The sequence below is a fragment of the Rhineura floridana genome, chromosome 3 (assembly GCF_030035675.1).
Source record: "Rhineura floridana isolate rRhiFlo1 chromosome 3, rRhiFlo1.hap2, whole genome shotgun sequence".
Lineage (NCBI taxonomy): Eukaryota > Metazoa > Chordata > Lepidosauria > Squamata > Rhineuridae > Rhineura > Rhineura floridana.
In genome coordinates this window covers 203,089,758-203,114,537 of record NC_084482.1, presented here as the reverse complement: position 1 = coordinate 203,114,537, position 24,780 = coordinate 203,089,758, and the positions used below count along the sequence as shown (strand labels likewise).

At 44.8% G+C, this 24,780-nt stretch overlaps 3 protein-coding genes across 8 annotated transcripts in view; 2 read left to right on the top strand and 1 right to left on the bottom strand.

The window, feature by feature from the left end:
• The window catches only part of LOC133381187 (gastrula zinc finger protein XlCGF49.1-like), a 29,805-nt gene extending 15,729 nt beyond the window's left edge, over window positions 1-14,076 (top strand). The window contains exon 2 of the mRNA XM_061619891.1: window positions 12,385-14,076. Coding sequence (XP_061475875.1) covers window positions 13,043-13,633 — 591 coding nt within the window. The 5' untranslated portion in view covers window positions 12,385-13,042 and the 3' untranslated portion in view covers window positions 13,634-14,076. The remainder of the gene's footprint in view (window positions 1-12,384) is intronic.
• LOC133381183 (putative zinc finger protein 56) lies at window positions 623-15,755 on the bottom strand. 3 transcript variants are annotated; one of them, XM_061619883.1, is made up of 4 exons: window positions 14,168-15,755; window positions 4,986-5,068; window positions 4,325-4,451; window positions 623-2,299 (listed from the first exon to the last, which is right to left on the bottom strand). In XM_061619883.1, the coding sequence occupies exons 1-4, from the start codon at window positions 14,235-14,237 to the stop codon at window positions 1,629-1,631; spliced, it is 951 nt and encodes a 316-aa protein (XP_061475867.1). In that variant the 5' UTR covers window positions 14,238-15,755; the 3' UTR covers window positions 623-1,628. The 3 variants fall into 3 exon arrangements, with proteins under 3 accessions (XP_061475867.1, XP_061475868.1, XP_061475869.1); XM_061619884.1 differs by having other exon boundaries at window positions 14,285-15,754; XM_061619885.1 differs by having other exon boundaries at window positions 15,584-15,606.
• On the top strand, window positions 14,985-23,954 carry LOC133381175 (zinc finger protein 883-like). Of its 4 annotated transcripts, XM_061619864.1 has the most exons (4): window positions 14,985-15,215; window positions 18,275-18,425; window positions 18,935-19,069; window positions 21,365-23,954. In XM_061619864.1, the coding sequence occupies exon 4, from the start codon at window positions 21,397-21,399 to the stop codon at window positions 23,335-23,337; it is 1,941 nt and encodes a 646-aa protein (XP_061475848.1). In that variant the 5' UTR covers window positions 14,985-15,215; window positions 18,275-18,425; window positions 18,935-19,069; window positions 21,365-21,396; the 3' UTR covers window positions 23,338-23,954. The 4 variants fall into 4 exon arrangements, with proteins under 4 accessions (XP_061475848.1, XP_061475849.1, XP_061475847.1 ...); XM_061619865.1 differs by lacking the exon at window positions 18,935-19,069 and having other exon boundaries at window positions 18,325-18,425; XM_061619863.1 differs by lacking the exon at window positions 18,935-19,069.
• Window positions 23,955-24,780: the final 826 nt, after the last annotated feature.

The following is a 24,780-nucleotide window of genomic DNA, read 5'->3' as shown; positions in this document are numbered from 1 at the left end:
CCTCTAGATTGGACTACTGTAATGCACTCTACGTAGGGTTACCTTTGAAGACGGTTCGGAAACTTCAGCTGGTGCAGAATGCTGCGGCCAGAGTTCTTACTGGGACTAAAAAATCTGACCATATAACACCTGTCCTGGCCCAGCTGCACTGGCTACCAATATGTTTCCGGGCCAGATTCAAAGTGTTGGTTCTTACCTATAAAGCCCTTAATGGCATCGGACCACAATACCTGGCGGAACACCTCTTCCGCTATGTACCTACCCGGTCGCTGCGCTCGATGTTGAAGGCCCTTCTCCGGGTTCCAACGCACAGGGAGGCCCGGAGAGCAATAACTAGAGCTAGGGCCTTCTCAGTGGTGGCCCCCGAATTATGGAACGCCCTCCCTGATGAGATACGCCTGGCGCCTTCTTTGTTATCTTTTCGGCGCCAGGTAAAGACCTACCTCTTTGCCCAGGCATTTTAAATTTTACATTTTAAAATTTAATCTATTTTATTTTTAATTTTTTGTCTTAATTTTGTTTTAAAAATGTTTTTATAATGTACTGTACCCACACCCACCTGGATTTTAATCTGTTTTTATTCTGTTGTACACCGCCCTGAGAGCTTGTCGCTAAAGGGCGGTCTAAAAGTGCAATAAATAATAATAATATAGTTCAGGATTACAGAAGAGAAAGACAGAAGGTTAATCACATATAAAAGCATAATTTAAGAAGGCAATAATGCAACATAATCAAAACATTGAACTGCAGAGTGGGACACAATAATTACCTGGGGCATGAGCATTTAGTCTCTCCTAGGAAAAGACTGATTTGGTATAGAAAAGTTAAGCAATATTTATACTCCATATTTTCTTTTGAAGAGGACAAATGTATGCTATACACCTAAGATCAATTATAGCCTCCCAAATATCAGAGGAAAATATATATTTCAGATCAAAACAAAACTATCAATTTACAGGCTATCTGAACACATGAAAAGAATGCAATAATTATAATTCCAAGGTTACACATACATGTGTTTGAAGCATCCTTTACTTTTATATAAAGCCAACTGTTTGACGTGCCTTTGAGCATATCAGGAGTTGGCACTCAAAGATGTGAATTGAATTATGATATTCGTAAAGATGTAGGTTCCTACTAAGCAGAGCTTGGAAAAGTTACTTTTTTAAACTACAACTCCCATCAGCCCCAGCCAGCATAGCCACTGGATTGGGCTGGTAGGAGTTGTAGTTCAAAAAAGTAACTTTTCCAAGCTCTGCCACTAAGTCATGGTGTTCTTTTCTAGCTGTTAATTGCCAATGATTTTCCTAAATTGCTCCTTAAGGTAAAAGTTGCTCATTATAAAGTCTTATTGCTTAGAATAGAGAGAAGTTTTGAAGCTTAGTTCAGATAAGGACGCCAATAATCTTATGTCAAAAATTTAGGTTGTTTGTCTATTTCCAACACAAAAGACTGAGCGGAATTAAATTTGACTGGGGAAAGTTAGGTATTCTGGCCCACATATTTTCTCTGGCATTTGCTTGCCTGGGACAAGCCATCTGCAACAATGGTTTATCCCGTGTAAGTTATTTCATTTATAGTAAGAGTTCCAACCTACCTGAGCTCCATAAGTTGATACAGTTTCTCCCCTATATGCGTTCTTTCATGCTCATTAAAATTTTCAGGATTACTGAAGCTCTTTCAACACTGCATGCACTGAAATTGTTCCTCACCTGTGTCTTCTTGAATGTTGAGTAAGATTTCTCTTTCGTCTGAAGCTCATTCCACATTTCTCGTCTGTGTGGATTCTCACGTTTAGTAAGATTCCCATTATCATTGAAACTCTTACCACATACCATACATTTATATGGTTTCTCCCCAGTGTGGATTCTTACATGTCTAGTTAGACTTCCATTCACACTGAAGCTTTTTCCACACTGCATGCATTTATATGGTTTCTCGCCAGTGTGAATTTTTTCATGTGTAGTAAGAATTCCTCTTTGACTGAAGTTCTTTCCACATTCCATACATTTATATGGTTTCTCCCCTGTATGAGTTCTACAATGTCCAGTTAATACCAAGTTATCTTTGAATGTTTTCCCATATAACAGACACTTTTCCTGTTTCTTTCCTTTGTGATCTTCTGGGTTGAGGAGTTCATGAGGAGTACCCTGAGAAATGGAGGATTTCTTCCTTCCATTCTTTGATTGGTTTGCCTCATGCTTATTTTCTCCTCTTTGATTTCCAAACATCTCTCTTCCTGCTCCATGCTTGGCTGCTTCTGATGGCTCCCTATAGTTTTTATTGTCCTGCTGATCATCTGCTTGGAGAAGGAAAAAAACTTGTTAGAACTTCAATACTAAAATCAAAGATTTCATCAGGGATCAAGCCTGATTACCTGCTACACATTTTTCAGATTTCCAAGATTCTCCCCTCCCCTATTTGGACACTGCTGAAACCTGTACCATCTTTTCAATAAGTTACTCAATAACAACTGAAAATACAGAAACATACAATAGTACCTCTCACCATCAGATGGGATAGACGTGATACACAACACCTGCAGCATTTTGACTGGGCTGAAAGCACTAGTGTTACACATTGTGTTTAGCATTATTATACACTTTATTATCAAGCAGTGTACATTCTAGAACCTAGCTAAAGAGCTTTTATTAATCTCTTAACCCTTCAGATCACTTTTCATATGCCCTGAGGAAAGCCTGAATCTCGTAAGATTCAAAACAATCAACTTCTAAGGAGATCCATCCTTTTAGGTGGACATTCTGGCTCTCTTCCCAGACCTGTTATCTGTATTTACTAGTTTGCACTTGGCAGACAGTCTACAGCGTCTGAAGAAGATTCTCTTCAAATTAAAATGGGAGAGAGAACACTGCTCTTCACTCTGTTAAGGACAGGACTTTATAGAATGACAGGTTAAGTGGGAAATATAGAGAAATGAATGAAAATATGGGGCTTAGCCCAGAACAGGAATGAGGTACAAAGTGTTGTTTTTCAAAATTGGGATTTGGACCAAAATGGAATCATGTAGCTTCTGAAGCGCTCTAGACTGAAACAGGCTGTTTATTGAAATAATGAATTGCTGTTCAAACTAAAATTTGTGGTTGGTGGGCACTCAGGAAAAAAACCTTCCACCATGCATGATGATTGGCTATCCAGGTGTGGCTAATGGGAGCTGGGAGTCCAACAATCTCTGGGTGACCACAGGTTTCCCATTTCTGCTTTAAAGGGGCTAGTGATGGGGTCTGGCATTTGTGGTATGTCCACCAGGAGAATTTCTAGTCTGATGGACCAACCTGTGTCCTAGGAGGTTAAATACAAGATGACAAATTCCCATACCCCATCCTATATGCAAACAAGAACAAGTCACATCACAAATTGAAGCCCGTACCTGCTGATCTCTACCCTTCTTCACAGCCCAAGACAAATGGATTGTCTCCTTCTGCCAACCAGTCTGGTTTGCAGGTTTCTCTCAAGAAAATAGACCAGCCAATGAATACAAAATATTTTGGCATTTCAAGTCCATCTATTGCTCCGACACACACACCCAAAACAACCGCCAAGAGTGGGGGGGGGGAATGAACATCTTGTATCTCCTGCTGATGAATAGGACAAAGTGAAATGCACCCAACAGGATGCATCTAATACTGAATGGATGTTAAGCTCAGTTTACTGGCAAGGTGGTAGCTGTGCCAGGTATTTAAAATTTGGGGCATATCTCAATACCAAGTCCAACATTCCCACAGTAGCCAACCAGATGCCTCTGAAAAGCCCACAGGTAGTATATGGAGACAACATCCCTCTTCTACTTCTCCAGGAACTGGTATTCACACCTTTGATAGACTAATTCGCCATCAGTTTATCTAGTCATCTCTTAAAGCTATCTCTCCCCACCCCCAGTACTACTGCTCAGAATGCAGAGGGGCGGAGAGGAAGTGGAGGCTGTTGCTCCCTCTTATCCATGCCGCTGCTCACATGCTCAGAGAGGGCAAATGAACCAGCAGCAACAGCGAGAAGGAGGAAGAGGGCCAGGAGGGTCTCTGGGGATCAGCAGCAGGACCCCTGCTACATGGCCCCAAGACTCCTGGAGGTAGACAGAGCAGCTGCAGAGAATAATGCTACAAGCATCACTTCTCTAATTTTTTTACACTTTTCAAAATGGCATAAGCCAGGCTTAGGTCCAACACAGTACAGTACAGAAGGCAGGTTCTGAGCACTTGGCCGGGCCGCTCGTTCCCACACTGCCATCCCTACAGTGCACTGCAAAATTTGGGGAAGAGGAATCCATTGCTTCAGCATCCGTTGACCAAGGAAAATCCATCCTTACCCAGAGATATTACATTCATAAAATTCTCCAGCATGACGTCCTCGTAGAGAGCTCTTTGGCCTGGATCCAGGAGACGACACTCCTGTTTGGTGAAATGCACAAATACCTCCTCAAAGTACACCAGCCACTGAAAGGAAAAGACAGAGTCTCTATTCAGAATTAAATGCATACATATAGTAGGGCCCCGCTTTACGGCGCTTCGCTTTACGGCGCGTCACTAATGCGGCACTCTCAATTAGACGCAATTAGACTAAAGCCCCACTCATACAGCGCCTGTTCCGCTTTTAAGGCGGTTTTCGGGCATCGTGCACCATTCTATTCAATGAGTTCCGCTTTTCAGCAGTTTTTGCTTTTCGGCAGGGGTCCGGAACGTAACCCACCGTATGAGTGGGGCCCTACTTTACATAAAAAATCTCTGTAGAGCCAACAATGCTCCAAGTTTGAAAGGGGAAGGTCTAAATGGATAGGTGAGTGTGCACTTTTCAGTGTGTTCAGGATTCAAGACTTCCTGTGAAAGTTTACAGAAACTTCTTATTTGGTCATCTTGCAGGAAGCAAAAGGAAAACAGGTATAAATATTTTTTTCCAGACCTCCCACCCCGAACACATAGGGAGGCACCCAGGCTCTCCCCTGCCTCTCTCCATGATGATCCCTCCCTTACCTGAGATGGATTCATGGCAGCTTTTCCCACTCCATCACAAGGACGCAGAGATCCAGATTGTGCCTCTGGTGCCATTGCTCTGCCTGTGCGGGAGACAAAAGAGTGTGGCATGAACTAGGCCCTCTCTGGGAGTCCTTTGGATGTTCCCATCACACACTGCAAAAGGAGCAGAGCCTGGGTCTGGGGGCAGCTGAGAAGTGGGACCATTCATGTCCCTGTGAAGGAGAGAGACAAAATGGCAAGGCATTATTATGGAGCACCCCTAAAAAAAAGTCAACTTTTGCTATGATAGTGAAATTGTTTGAATGACCCCTTATGAGCCCACAGACAGATTTGAGGGTTCTTCACTTTTCCCTTAAGCCTAAAGCTGTTCAGAGCCCTTGTATGTTGCAACTGCACTCACCTAGGCTTTCACAGTTAGCACAGAAGTGTATCTGAACAGGCAGACTTTCACAGGAAACTCCCACCAGAGATTTCTCCCAGGACTAGGGATAAATCAGGGTAAAAAAAGAACGGAGCTCTATAGAGGAAGGAGGTTATGCTTTTTATTGACTACACATTTCTATATGGATATATCTAAGCATACATAAGTCTGGCTATAGTCAGTAAACTAATAAATCAGAATTAATAATATAACACAAAACCAAAGGATATTAAGTAATACAATATATTCTTATACAGTCTTAACACATAGATAGAAACAAATGGTAATTTAAAGCTCACCCATGGGACTCAGATAAGCCTCAGCAATTAGACAAATTGGCAGCAGCATGTGCAGTCAGTCCATAAGGACTGATAATAACTGCATTTGTGATCTCTCTTTTATAGTCTCTCCACCTGATCATCTGATCTGGAATTGCATCTCCTTTCTGTTCTCACAGATACTTCTCACAGATCTATATCTCAGATTTGAGTTAAGGTTATTACTGGACATCCAGAGAATCCTAATAAGGTATTCCTTCTCGGTCTCTTCTATGTTTACAATTAAGCTCAGACTTGTTGATTGAAGAGCTACACTCTGGCTGTATGCCCAGACTTCCTGGAGGGGGAGAACGAGTACTGAAAAAGCTTACCTTTTTTTAAAAAAAGTTCATTACAACTCTGAGGGGGGCAACTTCAAAACACTCTAACTATATAGACTTACATGATACATAATATTTAAGGAGGCCTACAACAGTAGCCTCTACCTGAGAGGGGACGTTCGATCTTGGCCTGGAGAGGCAAAAAGAGAACACCCATTACAGGACTCTGGCAGAGCCCATTCCAAGCAAGCAGAGTTGCAACAGCAGCTGATCAATTCATTGTCTTTTTCCTACAATAAATCTTCGCCACTCTTCCATATCATTTGTAAACAGAAAGAAAACAAAAGAGCATCAGATCCCATATGATCACTACAGGTCACTCCTTCCTGTTCACCCCTTCCCCACATTACTGCCAGGGACACAGGAGTTATTTCTTTGTTTCCATCTTAATTTTTAAGCCTTTTTAAAGTTGCTAAGAATCACAAGTGGGGAGAGTTGCTGTTGCACTCATGTCTTTTTTGCAGGCTTGCCACTGAAGCATCTGATTGACCACTGTGAGACCAGGATGGTGGACAAGACGATTCTTATGTTTGCTGCCCTGGGCTTCTTCTGGAAGAAAGGGCGGGATACAAATTTAATGGATGGACAGACGGACGAATGAATGTTCTTAGCCCCTCATCCGCAGCCTAGCAAAGGGGAAACGTGTTCTTTCCCCCCCCCAGCCATAGAAGGTTACAGACGTTCTTCTCCAGCACTGGTGCTGAAAATAGCACAGCCATTCCTCCCCCCCCCCCGGATATTTCCTCTACACCCAGGGCAACCACACCCCCATCTCCCATGCAAGAGCGGCCAGAGCGCCAAGAGGGGACGGTGCCATTCACGCAATGCAGTTGGGGGGAGGCATGTTGCTGTTGATGTGTGCGGTGTGCGTTGTAAGCGCAGTTACATTAGTGTATAAGTTGGTCAAGAAATCCAAGAACACGGCATAGTATTAAGAGTCCATTTACTCAGGACATTAAGGCTCATAGCAAGAGCACATGCAGAGAACTGCTGCTTCTTCAAGAACACAACCCCCCACTAGACAGAACATCTCTCTCCGAAAGCAAAACTTAGACAGACACAAACAGAATGCTGTTGGAACTTTTCCCAGCCGATATCTCCCTGGTTGCCATGACTACATTACTGGCCTTGGCTGTCCGTTCCCAGGCCAGACACAGGCTTTGCAGCTGATAACACTCCTTCTTCCCCAGACTTCTTGAAACTTTCAGACTTGATGAAAAACAACCTGTGGTAGTAAAGCCTAATGGGTCAACAGTTGCAGAGGTGTAAGCATGGACTTTGGGGTTCTCCATCAGAGTGCCGGGGTCTTCTTTCAAACCCTCCTCGGAGATCAACCCACTCTCCAGAGAATATAGAGCGGGAAGGTGAGGAAGGGCGCCTCAGAAGTTGCTTGGGTGGGGTAATAAAGGACTATTTCCCCACCAAACCGCCCCCCCCGCCGCGTATCCTTTCTGCGCGCACAGAAACACGCATCCCACTCTGTATCGTAAGGGAGCCAAGATCATGGGCGGGGGAGGAAGGGGGGCTTCGAAAATAACCTTGCAGCTGGATTTGAGTACATCTCCTGATCATTACCAGACTCGTCCTTCCCAGTTCTAGGTCTCCCCATCACCTCGTGTTGCACTTTTACCACTTTGTCCTGCCCGCGGCGCGCACCAGCCGCCTCGCCAAGGCATCTCTCCGGGGCTCTTTCCCGAACGCAATCGAAAGCGCTTTCGCTATGGTCTTCTTCTCAGTTGGAAAACTTCCCGCCTCACGAGGAAACTGAGCTCCATCTACTTAACCCTCGGAGGACAGAAGCTCCCTCTCCTTCCCCTCCAGAACATAAGAAGAGCGCTGGTGGATCAGGCCAAGGGCCCATCCAGTGCAGCATCACGGTGGCCAACCCGGTTTAGGGTTGCACTCCATTTTATCTGTGGTGAGTCCAGCTGCATGTTTAAGGTCCCCGGGTGATGGTGTGAAGGCCCGTGATGGAGTCGCTTGCCAAAGTTAAGCAGGTTTGGATTTGTTCAGCGCCTGGATAAGTGACCAGGTTGGATCTTTATGGACTTCCATGGAGGAAAAGTTGGAATGTAAATACATCCTGGCAAACCATTTGGTTCTCCTTCATTACTCCCGAACCAGAATAAAAAGACTAGCTGGTTTTTCCATCGCCCGTGCAGTCAAAGGGACACCTCCCGCGTTCCTCCTCGTTCATTGCAGAGAGTGTAAAAAAAAAAAAAAAAGCCAGGAACAAACAGAAACGTTATGAAGGCGCAATGAATGAAGTTTAAAGGTAGAGAGAGAAGCTGCTTCTGCAACCCCGTCCTTCAAGGGTTAAATAAGCTACGTGCTATTTCCTAGAGGGGCTTTTTTAAAAAATTTAAAGTGGAGAGCCAATCGCGGACGCACTTTCTTTTACTCTCGGAAGGGAAACAGGCTTCATGGGATTTCGTGGGGGACGACAGGAGCTTTCTCTTACAAAATTAGACCATAGGTGCATCTAGATCAGTATTTCTCCAATTGCAAAGGGGCCGCTAAGCTGCGTTTTTCGCTTGCATCCTCTGCCTATCGGAGCGTCATGCAGTTTCCATGAGTTTTCTATGCTTATCCTGAGGCAGAGTAAACAGCCTCGCTTGGCACAGGGTGGGGGATAGTTCTGTTGCTTTTTCCCGTTGCTCGGCTGCGGGGAAACTGTCAAGGCTCTTTGCAGGTCAAGGAGCGTAACTATCCTAGGGTTGCCAGGTCCATGGCCAGAGACTGATCCTGTATCTTTAGGAGAAGAGAAAGTCAGCCAAGTGCAGGTGTTCTTGCAACACTGTAATGGGAAAAACCACAAGGTGGAATTCTCCCTTCCCCCTGCACAACTTTTAAGGATACAGAAGACCTCTTGGTTGCCAGGCCCAGTTGTCATGGACGTACCATTCCCTGGTAAGGTTTGGGTTGAATGTAGTTACTCCACTCTGCTGTGAGTGGGCTTGCGTGTTCCAATGAACCCTGTGAGCGATGCCGTCGGGAGTCATGTACTCCCAGCAGGTTCACCCATGGTGGTAAGGTCAAGGGAGAGGAACCAGACAAAGAACGATCCAAGAAAGTCCTCAACAGCAGAACAGGCGGAGGATAACAATGTGTACGTTACAACGGCTGTGAAGGTGGATGAAGGCTGCAGCAGATAAAAGACTTCCAATTGTTGTGGTATCCATGCCATTGGATCAAAGCCTTTTTCTGTCAAGACTGTGTGTTCGTTGTGCGCCAATCTCCCCACGTAAAACAAATTCACGCACAGGCGTCTTCCAAGCAAAGACCTTATCTTGGAAGACAATCTTACTCGGCCACGAGTGATCGTCAATGAATGACTCCACTCTGCAAGGGTAGGGGATCCATTGAGATAGTCCGCCCTTGAAGACTTATGGAATCTGATGGATTCCTGAATGCTATGGGAGATTTTCTGGCTGGCATGGCTAGTGCTCCTGTTGAGGCTCTTGTCTCACTGTGAAATGGTGAGATGCGTAGAGCCACCAACACAATCACTCCTGAGTGTGCCTGCTATCTCTGTGGAGCACGTAGGTCGCCTTGGTACTGCAGTGATCTGTGTGTGATGGAACAGGAGGGTCAGCGGCTGGAGTGCAGGTGGCACAAATCTCAGTCCAAACCTGACCAAACACAGGTAAGACTGCACTATCATGCCTACCAGATGGCAGTGGTGGCAGCGAAGGAAACCTATTTCTCTGCCACCATTTCATCCACAAGTTGCCGGCCGGTAGAGCTTTTCCAAATAGTGAATGGGCTTTTGCCATCTGGCCAAGATAATGTTGCTGTGACACCCTCGGAGGATGGCTGTAACCACTTTGCAAGGCATTTTAGGGACAAAATCGATCAGATTCAGAGAGTTGTACTTGCTCTAACTGTGGCATCCAACGGAGGTGTCCAAAGTACTGGTTCCACCTGTATTGGGTCAGTTTCAATTATTGTGGCCTGAGGATGTGGAAAGCTGCTTGAAGAAGTGTGGCCCACCACCTGCCCCCTTGACTCTTGCCCATCTGGCTACTGGGAACTAGCCGTAGGGGACTGACTGGGTGGGTCCAGTGAGTGATTAATACTTCACTGGAGGTACCATCTGCCTTGAAGGAGGCGGTGGTGTGTCCCTTCCTTCAGACGATCTCCCTGGACTCAGAAGTGTTAAACAACTGCCAGTGGCAGATACCTCTTTTTTGGGCAAGGTGCTTGAGAAGGTGGTGGTGGTCCAGCTTCAATCATGCTAGGAGGAAGTTCATTATTTGGATCCATTCCAATCTGGTTTCATGCCTGGCCATGGCCTTGGTTGCCCTGGTTGATGACATCTGCTGGGAGATAGGGGGAATGCGACCCTGCTCATTCTCCTTGATCTCTCAGCGGCTGTTGATACTGTTGGCCACGGTATCCTTCTGGAACATCTCAGGGAGATGGGGGTTTGGGGCACTGCTTCAGTGGTTCCGCTCACACCTCCAGAGCCACTTCCAAAAAGTAATTATGGGAGGCTACTATTCAGCACCATGGGAATTATCCTGTGGTGTTCCTCAAGGTTCCATCTTGTCCGCCATGCTATTTAACACCTATATGAAGCCGCTGGGAGCTATCATCAGGAGATTTGGAGTGAGGTGCCATCAATATGCAGATGATACCCAGCTCCACCTCTCTATTCCATCTGAATCTGGAGAGGCAGTTGAGATGTTGAACCGGTGCTTGGAGTCAGTGATAGACTGGATGTGGGCCAATAAATTGAGGCTGAATCCTGAAAAGACAGCAGTGTTATGTGTCCAGAGTTCTCATGTCCAAGAGGGGGAAGACGGCCTGTTCTGGATGAGGTTGCTCTTCACTTCAAGGAGAGGTTCACAGCCTGGAGGTATTCCTTGATCTATCACTATCACTGGAGGCTCAGGTGGCCTCAGTGGCTAGGAGTGTCTTTTTCTAGCTGTGGCTGGTTTGCCAGCTTCAGCCCCTTTTGGACAGAAAAGACCTGTTCACGGTGCTCCATACTCTGGTAACTTCCAGACTGGATCATTGCAATGCACTCTCCGTGGGGCTGCCCTTGAAGACAAGTTGGAGACTTCAGCTGGTCCAAAATGCAGCAGCCAGATTACTGGCTGGGGTTCCCTTTGGAACTCATGTAATCCCAGTTTTAAAACAGCTGCATTGGTTGCCAGTTCGTTTTCAGGACCAGTTCAAGGTACTCACATTCGTGTTTAAAGCCCTAAACATATTAGGTCCCAAATATCTGAAAGACCGCCTCCTTCCCTACAGACCCTCTCAGGTGTTGAGATTGGCAGAGGAGGACCACCAGCCTCGGAAGCTTGGATGGTGGTAGCTTGGGAGACGGCATTCTCTGTGGCAGCCCCTAAGCTGTGGAATTTCCTCCGAACCGAGGTGTGTCTGGCAACTTCATTGTACAACTTTGGCAAACGCTGAGGTTGCACCTCTTTACCCTAATACCCGAGATGTATATTTTTAGGACTCACTCTATTTTCTGTGATGTTGTTTAGGTTATTTTAATTGCTTTAATTAGGTGTTTTAAAATGGTTGTAACCTGCCCTGGGACCTCTGGGTGAAGGGCACATAAAAATTATAATAATAATAATAGTAATACATCTAGATGTTAAAGCAAGTTGCCATTGATAGAGCTGAAAGGAATATTCTAACTCTATTCTGTTTGTCTGACACCCAGTTGTCCCATATCCTGGATCCTGACTCCTTGGAAGCCTAAAAGGAATAGACAGGGAGAATTGGCTCATTGAGAGGAAGCTGATAATGGGAACAAAATTTTCCAGTGCTGGAGTACAGTGCAATACCTGCCTTTATTACAATATATTGAAAGGTTACAGGTGAAATAAAGTCTCTTGGGTATTAACTGGTGAGGAATTCCCCTTACAGTACAGAACACCCATGCACATCACAGTCATTGCATCTGACCATCTACTCTTGACTGTGGTCAAGTTAATTAGAACAACAGAATTGTGAGTTTTACCCAGCTTGGTATCTCACTTCTGTAACAAGCTTAGCTGTGGTGGTGGTGTACCACTTTTCAGTATATAATCTTGTGGAAATTACCACCATTATGTCAAAGGAGGAAAAAATTCACACAAGGCTGAGCCTACTGAAATCAAGTGGGAAATGGAGCAGAAAGGAATTCATGTTGTCGGAGACAGGAGTGTATTCAAAAGGTGTCATGTTTCAGCAGGACATACAGAGCAGAAGTGGGACAATCTTGGAGATGTTGAGAACAGAGCCAATGATGCTTGTTCCTTCATATGATCCTCTGTTTCTGCCTTGAACTCATTATGATATGTTCATTTCCTCCCCAGGTCATAGTTAAGACAGTAAAGAGCCATTTGTGATGCCATCAAAATTGACTAAGCAGAAAGTGTGAAAGAAAATTTTCAAAATTAAAGGACACCAAAGAGGCACAAGAGAAGCCGACCAAGGATGAAGGATAAGATGAAGAAATCCTCTACTTCTCAGAATGCCAACATCCATCAACTCCTAAACAAAGAAGATTGCAAAGGGAAAAGATGGGGAAAGGAACCAGTGAATGTGAAAATATTCAAAGACAAATTGGTATTAAATAGACATTGTGGGATCCAAACAGGAGAGAAGCCATTTAAATGCATAGAGTGTGGAAAGAGCTTCGCTGACCGTGGAAATTTTAAAATACATCAAAGAATCCACACAGGGGAGAAACCATACAAATGCATGGAATGTGGAAAGAACTTCAGCCAGAGTGGAAATCTTAAAAGTCATCAAAGAATCCACACAGGGAGAAATTATATAAATGCTTGATGGGTGGAAAGAGTTTCAGTTGGCATGGAAGCCTTATCTTACATGCAAAAACCCACACAGGTTCTATAAATGCATAGAGTGTGGAAAGAGCTTCAGTGACCATGGAAATTTTAAAATACACCAAAGAATCCACACGGGAGAAACCATATAAATGTTTGGTGGGTGGAAAGAGTTTTACTCAGTATGGCAGCCTTACTGTACATAAAAAAACCCACACAGGGGAGAAGCTATTTAAATGCTTGGAGTGTGGAAAGAGCTTCAGTCAGAATGGAAATCTTAGTAAACATGAAAGAATCCACACATGAGAAAAGCCTTATAAAATGCATCGAGTGCAGAAAGAACTTCAAACACAATCATATCCTTGCTTTACATCAAAGAATCCACACAGGGCAGAAGCCATATGAATGCATGGAGTGTGGAAAAAGCTTTAGTGGAAGTGGAAAATTTGAAATACATCAAAGAATCCACACAGAGGAGAAACCATACAAATGCATGGAATGTGGAAAGAGCTTCAGCCAGAGTGGAAATCTTAAAAGTCATGAAAGAATCCACACAGGGGAGAAATTATATAAATGCTTGGTGAATGGAAAGAGTTTCAGTCAGCATGGCAGCCTCACCTTACATGAAAAAACCCACACGGGGGAGAAACCATATGAATGCTTGGACTGTGGAAAGAATTTCAGTCGCAAAGCACATCTTAATACACATAAAAAAAACCCCACACAGGAGAGAGGCCTTATAAATGTATGGAGTGTGGAAAGAGCTACATCTTGAGTGGTCATCTCGCCTTGCATCAAAGAACCCACACAGGAGAGAGGCCTTATAAATGCACGGAGTGTAGAAAGAGCTTCAGATACAGTGGAACCCTTAATGCACATCAAAGAACCCACATAGGGGAGAAGCCTTATAAATGCATAGAGTGTGGAAGGAGCTTCAGTCTTAGTGGAGCCTTTGCTTCACATAAAAGGAGCCACATGGGGGAGAAACCATATGAATCCATGGAGTGCGGAAAGAGCTGCAGTGGTACCAGTCTTACATTACATCACATCATAGAAGCCTGGATATTACATTTATATTCTGCCTTTCCTCCAAGGACGCTAAGGTGGCATAGATTGTTCTCCGCTCCCCATTTTATCCTCCCAACAACCATATGAATACAGTTGGGACTTACACATCTAAACACACAATAAGTTAACCATATATTAGCAATTTTTTTCTTTACGGTTTTCACATTTTTATGATAATATAGTAAAATGTTTTATATAAATTTGTGAAGCATTTTAATTGCTCATGGTTCTTAATATTTACATTTTTGCCATCTGTTCATTGTTTCAATTAAATGACTTTCCTTTTTATGTTGCTCTGGATTTTTTTTCATTCCCCATGTGCCCGCTGGAGGAAATTAATGTAGAAGGGGGAAAGAACCTGTTTTTCATTCTTGAAAGTCCATGGGGTGTGAGAAAGTACCACTCTCCCAGTCTGCATCAGAGTTGTTTTCATTGCAGAAGCATCCTCTCTTCTAGAGAAGGGCCTGTTCAGGATGATGCTTCTGGTCCAAGGCGGCTTGTTACTGGCTGCCAATCTGGCTGAGACAGGATCTTTTGTTTTTATTTTAAGAAAATGTGTATGTCACTTTTCCGGAGCAAAACCTATCCACAATAGCTTACAAAAAGTATTTCAAAAATCAGCACTGGTAAAACAAAAAATTAAAAACAGATTCCCAAACAGAAAAACAGAATTTGAATTCCGATAACAATAATACTCCAGCGTTCATTCAACAAGTGGGACAAAAAATTGGGGAAGGGGCCAATCGAAACAAATGAATCTTTAAGGCCCTCTGAAAAACCTGAATTGTAGCCACCTGCCACAGACAACAGCAGTGGCAGCTGGTGCCCACTTGGGCTGGTGGGGTGGAAGGCAGCGAGACCAGCAGCAGGGGAGCCAGATCCAATGGCAGGCGGGACCAACTCATTCCAGTTTCCTCCTGTTCCCTACTGAGTTCTGCAAGGTTGCTGAGGTTGGTGGGGCAGCGCCCCATCTGCCCTTATAGACCAGCCTCCACTGAACAATAAGTACATGTTATATGCCTTCAAGTTTTACGTTGGGGGAATGGATTTTTGCAGTCGGGAGGAACGGATCTCCGGGCAGGCACCGAGACCACGCCGTCCTCCAAGGGTTAAATGAGCGGAGTCCCGCTTCGGAGAGAGGCCGGAAACGGCAGCAGCAAGGAAGAGCTGCGGCGAAGGCGCTTCCCTTTCGTCGCGAGGAGGGGAAATCGGCCTCGCGACAGGCTTTGGCCTGAGGCGGGGAGGAGGCTGGTGCGCCGTCTGGTGGTGACGGGAGGAAAAGATAAAAGGTGCATCGGGGGTGGGGAGGTGATGGGGGCGCATATTGAGGTGCTGAGGATGACAAGAGAGGAAGAAAAAGAGAAGAACCTCCGCCCGCCCTTTCGCAATCCCAGGCAGGGGCTGCTCGTTCCAATGCGGGCGCATGATGTCTGTTGCAGGGTGATCTCTGAAGCTCAGCTTGGAGATTTGGATGGAGAGGGGAGGCGGGGGCGCCTTGTGGTGGGGGAAGCAGCTTTGCTTAATGGTGGAAACGGCACATCTCTGTGTGTGTGAGAGGGGGGGACGGCTCTTTCCGCTCCCCCTTCCAAAGAAAGCCGTTGTCTGCACCGAGGCTCCCTCCCGCGCATCCATAGCCCACGCCTGTTGCAAAGCGAACCTCAGTCGGCTTTGTGTCGATGACCCAGGCTTCCCAGCAACCCCTCTTGCAGCTCTGTCCGTTCTTCGCGGGGCACGTGGGGGAGTCGCCCTATTGCAGAGGAAACAGCCTGAGTCGGGGGTGGGGGTAGGAGGTGGGAAGGAATAGCTGTACCGCTTTTGTGGGTCAGAGCTGGAGAAGAGCCCTGTCTGAAGGGCTTTGAGCTGAACAGAGCCTTGGGGGAGGGCTTGGACTGCCCAGGTTCTTCTTTGCCTTTTCAAGGCTCAAGGCAGGGCCAGGGCCTAGAGAAACTAAACACCCCGCCTCAGCTGGACTTGTTGCTGCTCCGGGGAAAGGCCTTCTCCGGCTGCCCTCTTTGGGAGTTTGGCTGGACTGTGTGCTCCGGCGAGGAAGAGTGATTTATTTAAACGCTGCAAGTGGATATCGCTTCTTTTGTGAGATTGGCAAATTTTGCCTTGGAATAGTCAAGGCAGAAGGCTCCAGCCATGCCGCAGACTAGGGGTAGCAGAATACCCAAGCAATCCTCACAACAACCCTGTAAAGTGGACCAGGGGGAGAGTTTGTGTGGTGTTGCGATTAAAGAGAGGCCCAGGCTGAAATTCCCACTGGTCTATAGGACTGGCTAGGTTGCCTTGAGCCATTTTCCTTCTCAATCTAGCCTACCTCGCTGGGTAGGTGTGCAGATAAAGACCACATAGGCCAGCTTCTTGGAAAAGAGGAATAAAATGTATTTCATAATCCTAATAAAAGTGTTCTGCTTCCCTTAAAAATGGGGATTATTTTTACTTTGGCAAATGCATAGGTTGACATGCCTAAGTGCCCATTACCCCAGGTAAATTTTGTGATTACCCCCAAATCAGACTTCCATTTCATTTTTGCCAGGCCTGGGTCTCCTCCCATTACTCTGTGTGTGTATGTGGAATCTGTGGCCCTCCAGATGTCGTCAGACGCCAGTTCGCATCAGCCCCAGCCAGCTTGGCTTCAGGTAGCCTGGCAATGTCTGGAGGGCCACAGTTTCCCCATCCCTGCTTTAAAGGCAGGATGGCAATAGCCAGAGTAGTCTTGAGAGGTGGCCTGGTTTCCCTTTCCTTTCTCGTCTCCACACACAGTGCAGTGGCATCATCAGCCCAATATGGATCATCTTTTTATGTGGAGATGAAAGTGCAGCCGTAAGTCACCCAGGGTTGTTGCCCTGCCTAAGAAAGTGTGATACAACAACCCTGCCATGTAGTTTATTGTTATACCCTTACTGCAGCTTAAGGGGAAGGTGCACAGGAACATGAACGTGGCAGGTAAGAGGTGGATCCGAAGGGGGTTATGATTCCTACCCCTTCCCCTATGGAATCCCCCACACAAAGCATTCTTTAGGTTGCAGCAAAGAACAACTTCAGTTGTTTCCTAAAAAACCCATCTAGGTTAAACCCAATGCTCACTTGCCCCAGCAGCTTCATGGCCCATTGACTTCTATGGAGACGAATCAGGCTTTTCAAAAAATAAAAATACATCTTGTATATCAAATAAGTCCCAAGCTGGATATATCAGGAGCTTCTCTTTGCTGCTGCATTTTGTTGTTTTTGGGCGGGGAGGGGGTTGGATACCTCTTGCCCAATTACAACTATAGAAAAATCTTGGATTTGTCCCTTGATTTCCATGCACAGTGCTGACTTCAACCCAGGGGCAGGTCTGATATTTTTATAGCTCTCTGGGAAAGACAGGGAAGGAGAGCAAGAGGGATACTTGGGGGGGGGAGAGAGCAGCCCCCCCCGAAGATTACCGAAGGGAAAGAGAGAGAAGGATGTGTAACCATTGTGCAAAATCACCATAGGGCTTCGTATCCACTGAACAGAGCAAAGTTGTTCTTTTACTGTGACTAGCATCCTACGAGTACCAGATATACAGATGCTCGTACAAGTGTGCAGGGATTGTTGTTATTATCTGCTCTTCACAGGTGTGTAGTGCCAAATTCAGAAGTGAGGGGTCCCTTCATGTTAGCCACAGTTACCACCATGCTTTTTGCTGCTGGGTTGAACATGAGATCCTTGTTAATGCCTTTTCCTACAACGGCAGAATCCCTAGGAGCCTATAATCATGAAAGGGGAGAGTGTTAATGGCTAAGAAGAGTCTTCTCAGTGGCTGACTACCTCCTTTCACTCTGATCAGCAGGAAAGGACAAGTAGGCATGCTAGCAGACTTTTATCAGTGGCTGACACATTCCCCTTTTTTGCTAATTGACTTATAGGTTGCTAGAGACATTGGGACCCTGTTGGGTCCCTGCTCCAAAAAAAGTAAGGGGTCTAAGACCCCTTGACTCCCTGGACAACTACACCACCAGCCCTTGACCAGCAGATCCCAGGGCAGATTACAGCACTTTAATATTAAAACAAATTGGGCCCTAAAAAATATGTCCCAAGTGCCAAAAACAGGTCTCCATATCTTCTGAGCACTTGGCACTCATGTCTGCCTTTCACCCTCCCGTTGCATAGATCTGTAGTCCTCCCAGACCAAGCTTGGAAGCGGCTAATGTTTCTATGTGTACGGGAATGTGCATAGGAGAGGTCAGTTCTAATGGTTTGGGGGTTTTTTTGATCAAGCAGGAGTGTGATCTACTGGATCCAGGTACAAGAAAGTCATGCTGTAGAGTTATGTGAATGTAATCACTTTGGGAAATGATGTTTGTTTCTTGTTTGATAGATGCTGGATGGGATGAATTCATCTTCTTAGTATTTCTTACTGCATCATAGGGATGCCAGTATGGAATAGGAGGCTGGACTGTGGGATCTGGGCATGTACTGGACCTGAGCTTGGCTGACATCATTTTCAAAAGTGTAAAGGCCATATTCAGGTAAGTCATTGCACTAGCAGAGACCAGCACAAGGGTTCCCATTAGCGCAACAGGACTCCCCCTCCTCCGCTGCCCCTGTGCACCTTGTATTCTTTTTTTGAACTGTCAGGAGAACAGTCTGTGCGGGGCGGGGGGGATAGGAGGCCATTCTGTCAGACAAGCAGAAATACTTGTGCTGACAGAAACAATCTCCTAAGCACTATAAGTAGTGAGACTAAGAATAAAACCCCAAAATTCCATTTTCGGAGATATGATGATTGCAGTGTTGCTTACTTGTCAGTGATGTGTATGTAGTGCCTCTGCCTCCTCTTCCTCCTGCAACCCACTTCCCTCGAACAGTAGGTGAGGTGGTAAATTCCTGGCAAAGTCTCACAGGATCCCCCCATATTACAAAAAAGAAACAAGCTCACTGCACATAGAAAGCTAGTTTTTAGTGATAAAGGATCTTGCCTACTTGTCCTTTTTTCTGGATGTGCAGATCTTTTTAGTTTTGCATTTTTGTCTCACAGGCTTCTATAATGTGGCTCTACAGATTTTGCTGGATGACATCTCCCATCATTCCACCCTGCTGGTCATGTTGCTTGAGGCTGATTGGAATTTGAATGTCTACATCTTCATGACCACAGGTTCCCCTGTTATAAGAGGTTGGAACATGCCTCTCTCTCGCTCGCTCTCTCCCTCTCGTTCGCTCTAAAATAACATTGGGGTGGGCATTTTAAATCGAGAAGTAGGTTCCTACACATGGTATTTCATCCAATGATGTCTAGTCATGACTCAGCGTTAAGGTCACAAGCCAAGAGGCATGACAAATACACATCATGCAGAAAATCTGAGGTGTTCTGGAGCTGACGGCAGCCCCTTTATTAATCAGTGTATGTAAGATATAACTTTTGATTAAAATTAAACATGGAAGTGACAAATAAAGGAGGTTAATTATGGTTTTTTGTCAACACATGTAAAAGGTTACATTCCGAGACCTGAGAGAATTAAGAACTGGACAGGTTTTAAAATAACTCAGTAGGCAAGTGTGGTTAGGAATGGAATCAAACATAAACCTGCTGAAGTGGTGAAGAAGGCAGTGGAAGGAAAACAAATGTTGACTCAAGCAACTTGCTTTAGAAAGAGAAGGGGAGGTTTCCAGAGGGAGAAGAGCATTGGGTATCAATTTTGTGTGGCTTTCAGAAACAAGGCTTTTTGGGGCAAGAATCTACAGATATCAAGCGGAAGACTTTCTGGCAAGGCTAGAGGGTGTCCTGGCTCCCAACCAGAGAAGCAGACTCAGGACATGGTGACTGGGTTTTACACTAAGCTTTATCCCAGAAGTCAGTGCAGGAATGCAGCATCAGGTCTTCTACACATGCTTCAGGATATAGAACACGAAAAGACCACGTATATCTCGGAAACAGACTAGGCATCTCTCAGAACCAGCCTAGATATAACTCATGACCAGACTAGGCATGTGGAGGCAACAGCAGACTGTTGCTGCAACAAGCTACTCTCATTCAGCATTCTAAATATAAGAGAGGTGGGTGGGTACATTACTTTTCTGAGTGTTCTCTAGTACATTCTAGCTTTTGTTGCTAGCTTTCTAGTACATTCTAGATTTGGTAGGAGCAGAGAGCGTTTTCTTTAGCTTTAAGCTGTTTCTTCTCTAATCTGCATGACCTTGGCAAAAGTGTAATTCCTGAGTCTAACATACTACTTTCCCTTGGTTCTCTCTGGAAGTCTCCAGGCTGTTCATTAAATTTTATCTGTTCAACAACTAGGTCTGGGCTGGGTCCCAGTGGGAATTCCTTTCTCTCTGTCATAGATGTAGGGGAGTTATGGGCACCATTAGACTCACCAGACTCAGAGATGCCAGAATTTTCTGGATATATTTCTTTTGTGTTTTCCCCAGCCCCCTGCTTGACATCTGTAACCCACTCTCCCTCCTCCCAATCTTACCACAGGTTCTCCTCAGGGCCCATGACAGACAGTGGACTAGGATTGAAGGAAACGTCCAGTTTCTACAAAAGAGCAGTAATGGATAACTATGGGTAGCAAGGGCCAGGGAAACTGAGATTTTGGGGTGAGGCAGGCAAACAAGAAAAGAGTATAGCAATGGGAGGGCAGAGAGCAGATCATCCCAAGAAAGGAATCTGATTGGGCTGAAAACCTGAAGAGAGAGGAGAGAAAAAGTGAGGGCAAATGGTTGCTGAGCCCCTAATCCCAGCCTGTAGGGTTTGTGGAGTCCAGTATACCCAGAATATCAATTTGTGTTGAATCAATCTGAATATTAAAACTAAAGCAGTTTTCCATTGATTGATCTGAATGGAACATTCTAACTCTCTGTTCTGTTTGTCTGTTCACAACTTTCAGAAATAATGAAAATTAAATTGTTCTCATAACAGGCCCTCTTGGTCTGACATCCAGTTCCCCCATATCATGGATCCTGACTACTTGGAAGCCTAAGAGGCATAGACAAAAACAACCCTCTTATTGAGATGAAGCTTATAATGGGACGAAAGTCCCCATCGCTGAACTTCAATGCAATATTTGCCCTTATTGCATTAGATTCATATGTGCATCACAGTCTTTGCTTCTGACTATCTACTCTTTTAACTGCGGGCAAATTAATTAGAACAACAGAGCAGTGAGTTATACGCAGCTTAGTCTCTTTCTTTCTCAATAGCCTTTTAATCCCCCTTAGTACAAAATCTTGTAGAAATTACTACCATTCCACCAAAGCAGGAAAAAATCCATGCAGTGCTGTGCCTACTGAAATCAAATGGGAAATGGAGCGGAAAGAAATTCATGTTATTGTCAGAAACAGGTTCATCTTCACAAGGTGTCATGTTTGAGCTGGGCATACAGAGAGAAAATGCAAGATATCTAAAGACGTTGAGAAAGAGCTGATTGTGCTTTTTCCCTGATGCAACCCCCTTTCTTTTTCTCCCCAGGAAACAACTAAGACACTAGAGAGCCATTTGTGATGTCATCAGAAAGGAGTAAGCATGAAACAGAAACAGGGATCTTTCAAAGTCACAGGAGACCAAAGAGGCACAAGAGAAGCCCATCAAGGAATGGAATGAAGGAATGCTGTAGTTCTCAGGGTGCCAAAATGCATGAACTCCTAAACGCAGGAGATCCTGATGGTAAAAGATGGAAAAAGTGCCTAGGGTATGTGAAAATATCCACAGACAAATCAGTATTAAATAGGTACTGTGGAACCCACACAGGGGAGAAATCTTATAAATGCATGGAGTGTGGAAAGAGCTTCAGTAACAATGGAAAATTTAAAATACATCAAAGAACTCACACAGGTGAGAAGCCATATAAATGCACAGAATGTGGAAAGAGCTTCAGTCAAATTTCATACCTCACTTCTCACCAAAGAACCCATACAGGGGAGAAACCATATAAATGCCTGGTGTGTGGCAAGAACTTCAGTCAGTGTGCAAATCTTCGACAACATGAAAGAATCCACACAGGAGAGATGTATCAATGCACGGAGTGTGGAAAGGGCTTCATCCAGCGTGGAAATCTGAATATACATCAGAGAACCCACACAGGGGAGAAACCATATAAATGCTTGGTGTGTGGAAAGAGCTTCAGTCAGAGGGGACATCTTAATATACATCAGAGAACCCACACAGGGGAGAAACCTCATCAGTGCATGAAATGTGGAAAGAGCTTTAGACACAGTGGAACCCTTGCTCTACATCAAAGAACCCACACAGGTGAGAAGCCATATAAATGCTTTGTGTGTGGAAAAAGCTTTAGTCACAGGGAATCTTTTCATTCACATCAAAGAACCCATACAGGGGAGAAGCCTTATAAATGCACAGAATGTGGAAAGAGCTTCTGTTCGAGTTCATATCTCACTTTACACCAAAGAACCCACACAGGGGAAAAACCATATAAATGCCTGGTGTGTGACATGAACTTCAGTCAGAGTGCAAATTTTCGAACACATCAAAGAATCCACACAGGAGAGAAGCCTTATAAATGCATGGTGTGTGGAAAGAATTTTAAAATAAGCAATCTTGCCTCACATCAAAGAACTCACACAGGTGAGAAACCATATGAATGCTTGGTTTGTGGAAAGTGTTTTAGTCGGCATCACACCCTTACTATACATCAAAGAACCCACACAGGGGAGAAACCATATAAATGCTTGGTGTGTGGAAAGAGCTTCAGTCAGAGGGGACATCTTAATATACATCAAAGAACCCATACAGGGGAGAAGCCTTACAAATGCATGGCGTGTGAAAAGAATTTTAGACTAAGTAGCCATCTTGTCTCACATCAAAGAACCCACACAGGTGAGAAACCATATAAGTGTATGGAATGTGGAAAGATGTTCGGCAGTAGTGCAACCCTTTACATACATCAAAGAATCCACACAGGGCAGAAGCCATATAAATGCATGGAGTGTGGTAAAAGCTTTAGACGGAGTGGTCACCTCACTATACACCAAACAACCCACACAGGGGAGAAACCATATAAATGCTTGGTATGTGGAAAGAGCTTCTGCCATGGAGGATACTTTAGAAAACATCAAAGAACACATACAGAGGAGAACCCATATAAATGCATGGAGTGTGGAAAGAGCTTCAGTAACAGCAGAGCAATGACTGTTCATGAAAATGCCCACAGAGGTGAGAAGCCATATAAATGCTTGGATTGCGGTAAGAGCTTCAGGCAGAGTGGATCCCTTTCTTCACATAAAAGAACCCATACAGGGGAGAAACCTTTTAAATGCATAGAGTGTGGAAAGAGCTTCAGTCAGAGTGGGTCTCTCAGTGTACATAAAAGAATTCACACGGGTGAGAAACCATATGCATGCATGGAATGTGGAAAGACCTTTAGCACTGGTACCAACCTTACTGCACATCATAAAACCCACTCTGGCAGAAAAGTCCCACAATAGTTGGGATAGTTGACAGGCATTACCATAAGAGAACTCATCACATGGGATGCCAGGCTATGTACATAAAGGAGAGGCCATTTAAGCGCATGTGTGGAAGTAGCTTCTGTCAATACTCAAGTCTTATTAAAGATTATAGACCTCAGTCCGGAGAAAAACTATACAAATACTGGGAGATCTAAGTACAATGCAAACCATAGAAATGCTCACTGTATGGCCAGCATCCTGTTTTCACAGTGGCTAGCCAGATGCCTATAGGAAGTTCCCAAGCAAAACCTGAGGCAACAACATTCTCTCCCCACCTACAATTTCTAGCATCTGGTATTTGGAAGCATACTGCCCCAGACTTTGGAGACAGAACATAGCCATCATGGCTACAAGACACTGATAGTCTTTGCCTGATCCTCTTTTAAAGCCATCCAATTTGGTGGTCATCACTGCCTCTTGTGGGAGTGAATTCCATAGTTTAACTGGCCAGGTTTTATCAGGTTTGGCAGTTATTTGTGATTTTAACCTTTCTGTATATGCTTTTATATTGAGTGTACTATATATTTTCTTACTGTACATCACCCAGAGTGGCCGGTCAACCTGCCAGATGGACGTCTAATAAATCAAATAAATAAATAACTATGGGCTGCATGAAGAAGTGCTTTCTTTTGCTGTTCTGAATCTTCTAACATTCAGCTTCACTGGATGTCCAATGAAGTTTTCAACATGGAGAAGAGAATAGTGAACACACTTCCTTTATCAGGAAGTAAATTGGCCACTTGAGATTCCTTGGCAAGGAGGACGGGAGGGTGATGCCCGTAGAAAATAGGCAGGGCCATCGACAGGGAGTTACTGGGGGTACAGATGTCATCATTCATCATTGGCGATCACTCGTGGCCGAGTAAGATTGTCTTCCAAGATAAGGTCTTTAACCGTGGGTCCATAAGTGACTGTAGAGGCCAATTCTGGATCCACACAGCCTCCCACAGTGAGGACATAGGTTTCCAGATGGAAGATGGTCACAATGAGGATTTGCTTGATACACCTTCCACTTAGCTCGTTTGTCCCTTTCACCCTGTACTCGTGCTGCTTCAAAGTCCATAGCACCTTTGATAATGGCTGACCTCCAATTGGGACGCTCATGGGCCAAAGCTTCCCAGTTCTCAATGCTTATGTTACATTTTTTTAGATTAGCTTTGAGAACATCTTTGAACCTCTTTTGCTGTCCATTGATATTCCATTTTCCATCCTTAAGGTGGGAGTAAAGTAGCTGCTTTGGAAGATGGTGATCAGGCATTTGAACAACATGGCTGGTCCAGCAAAGTTGATGTTGGAGGATCATTGTTTCAACACTGGTGGTCTTTGCTTCTTCCAATGCGCTAACATTAGTCCGCCTATCTTCCCAAGTAATTTGCAGAATTTTCTGGAGGCAGTGTTGGTGGAATCTTTCAAGAAGTT

Bases quoted from the DNA above. Each gene is read 5' to 3' on its own strand.
- LOC133381183 (XM_061619883.1), bottom strand. From the start codon at position 14,237: ATGAAAAAAAATCCAGAGCAACATAAAAAGGAAAGTCATTTAATTGAA. The intron at 4,452-4,985 runs GTAAGGGAGGGA...TTTTCCTTTCAG, and splicing joins CTGCCATGAATCCATCTCAG to TGGCTGGTGTACTTTGAGGA. The intron at 2,300-4,324 runs GTAAGGATGGAT...TTCTCCAAGCAG, and splicing joins TATGAATGTAATATCTCTGG to ATGATCAGCAGGACAATAAA.
- LOC133381175 (XM_061619865.1), top strand. From the start codon at position 21,397: ATGTCATCAGAAAGGAGTAAGCATGAAACAGAAACAGGGATCTTTCAA.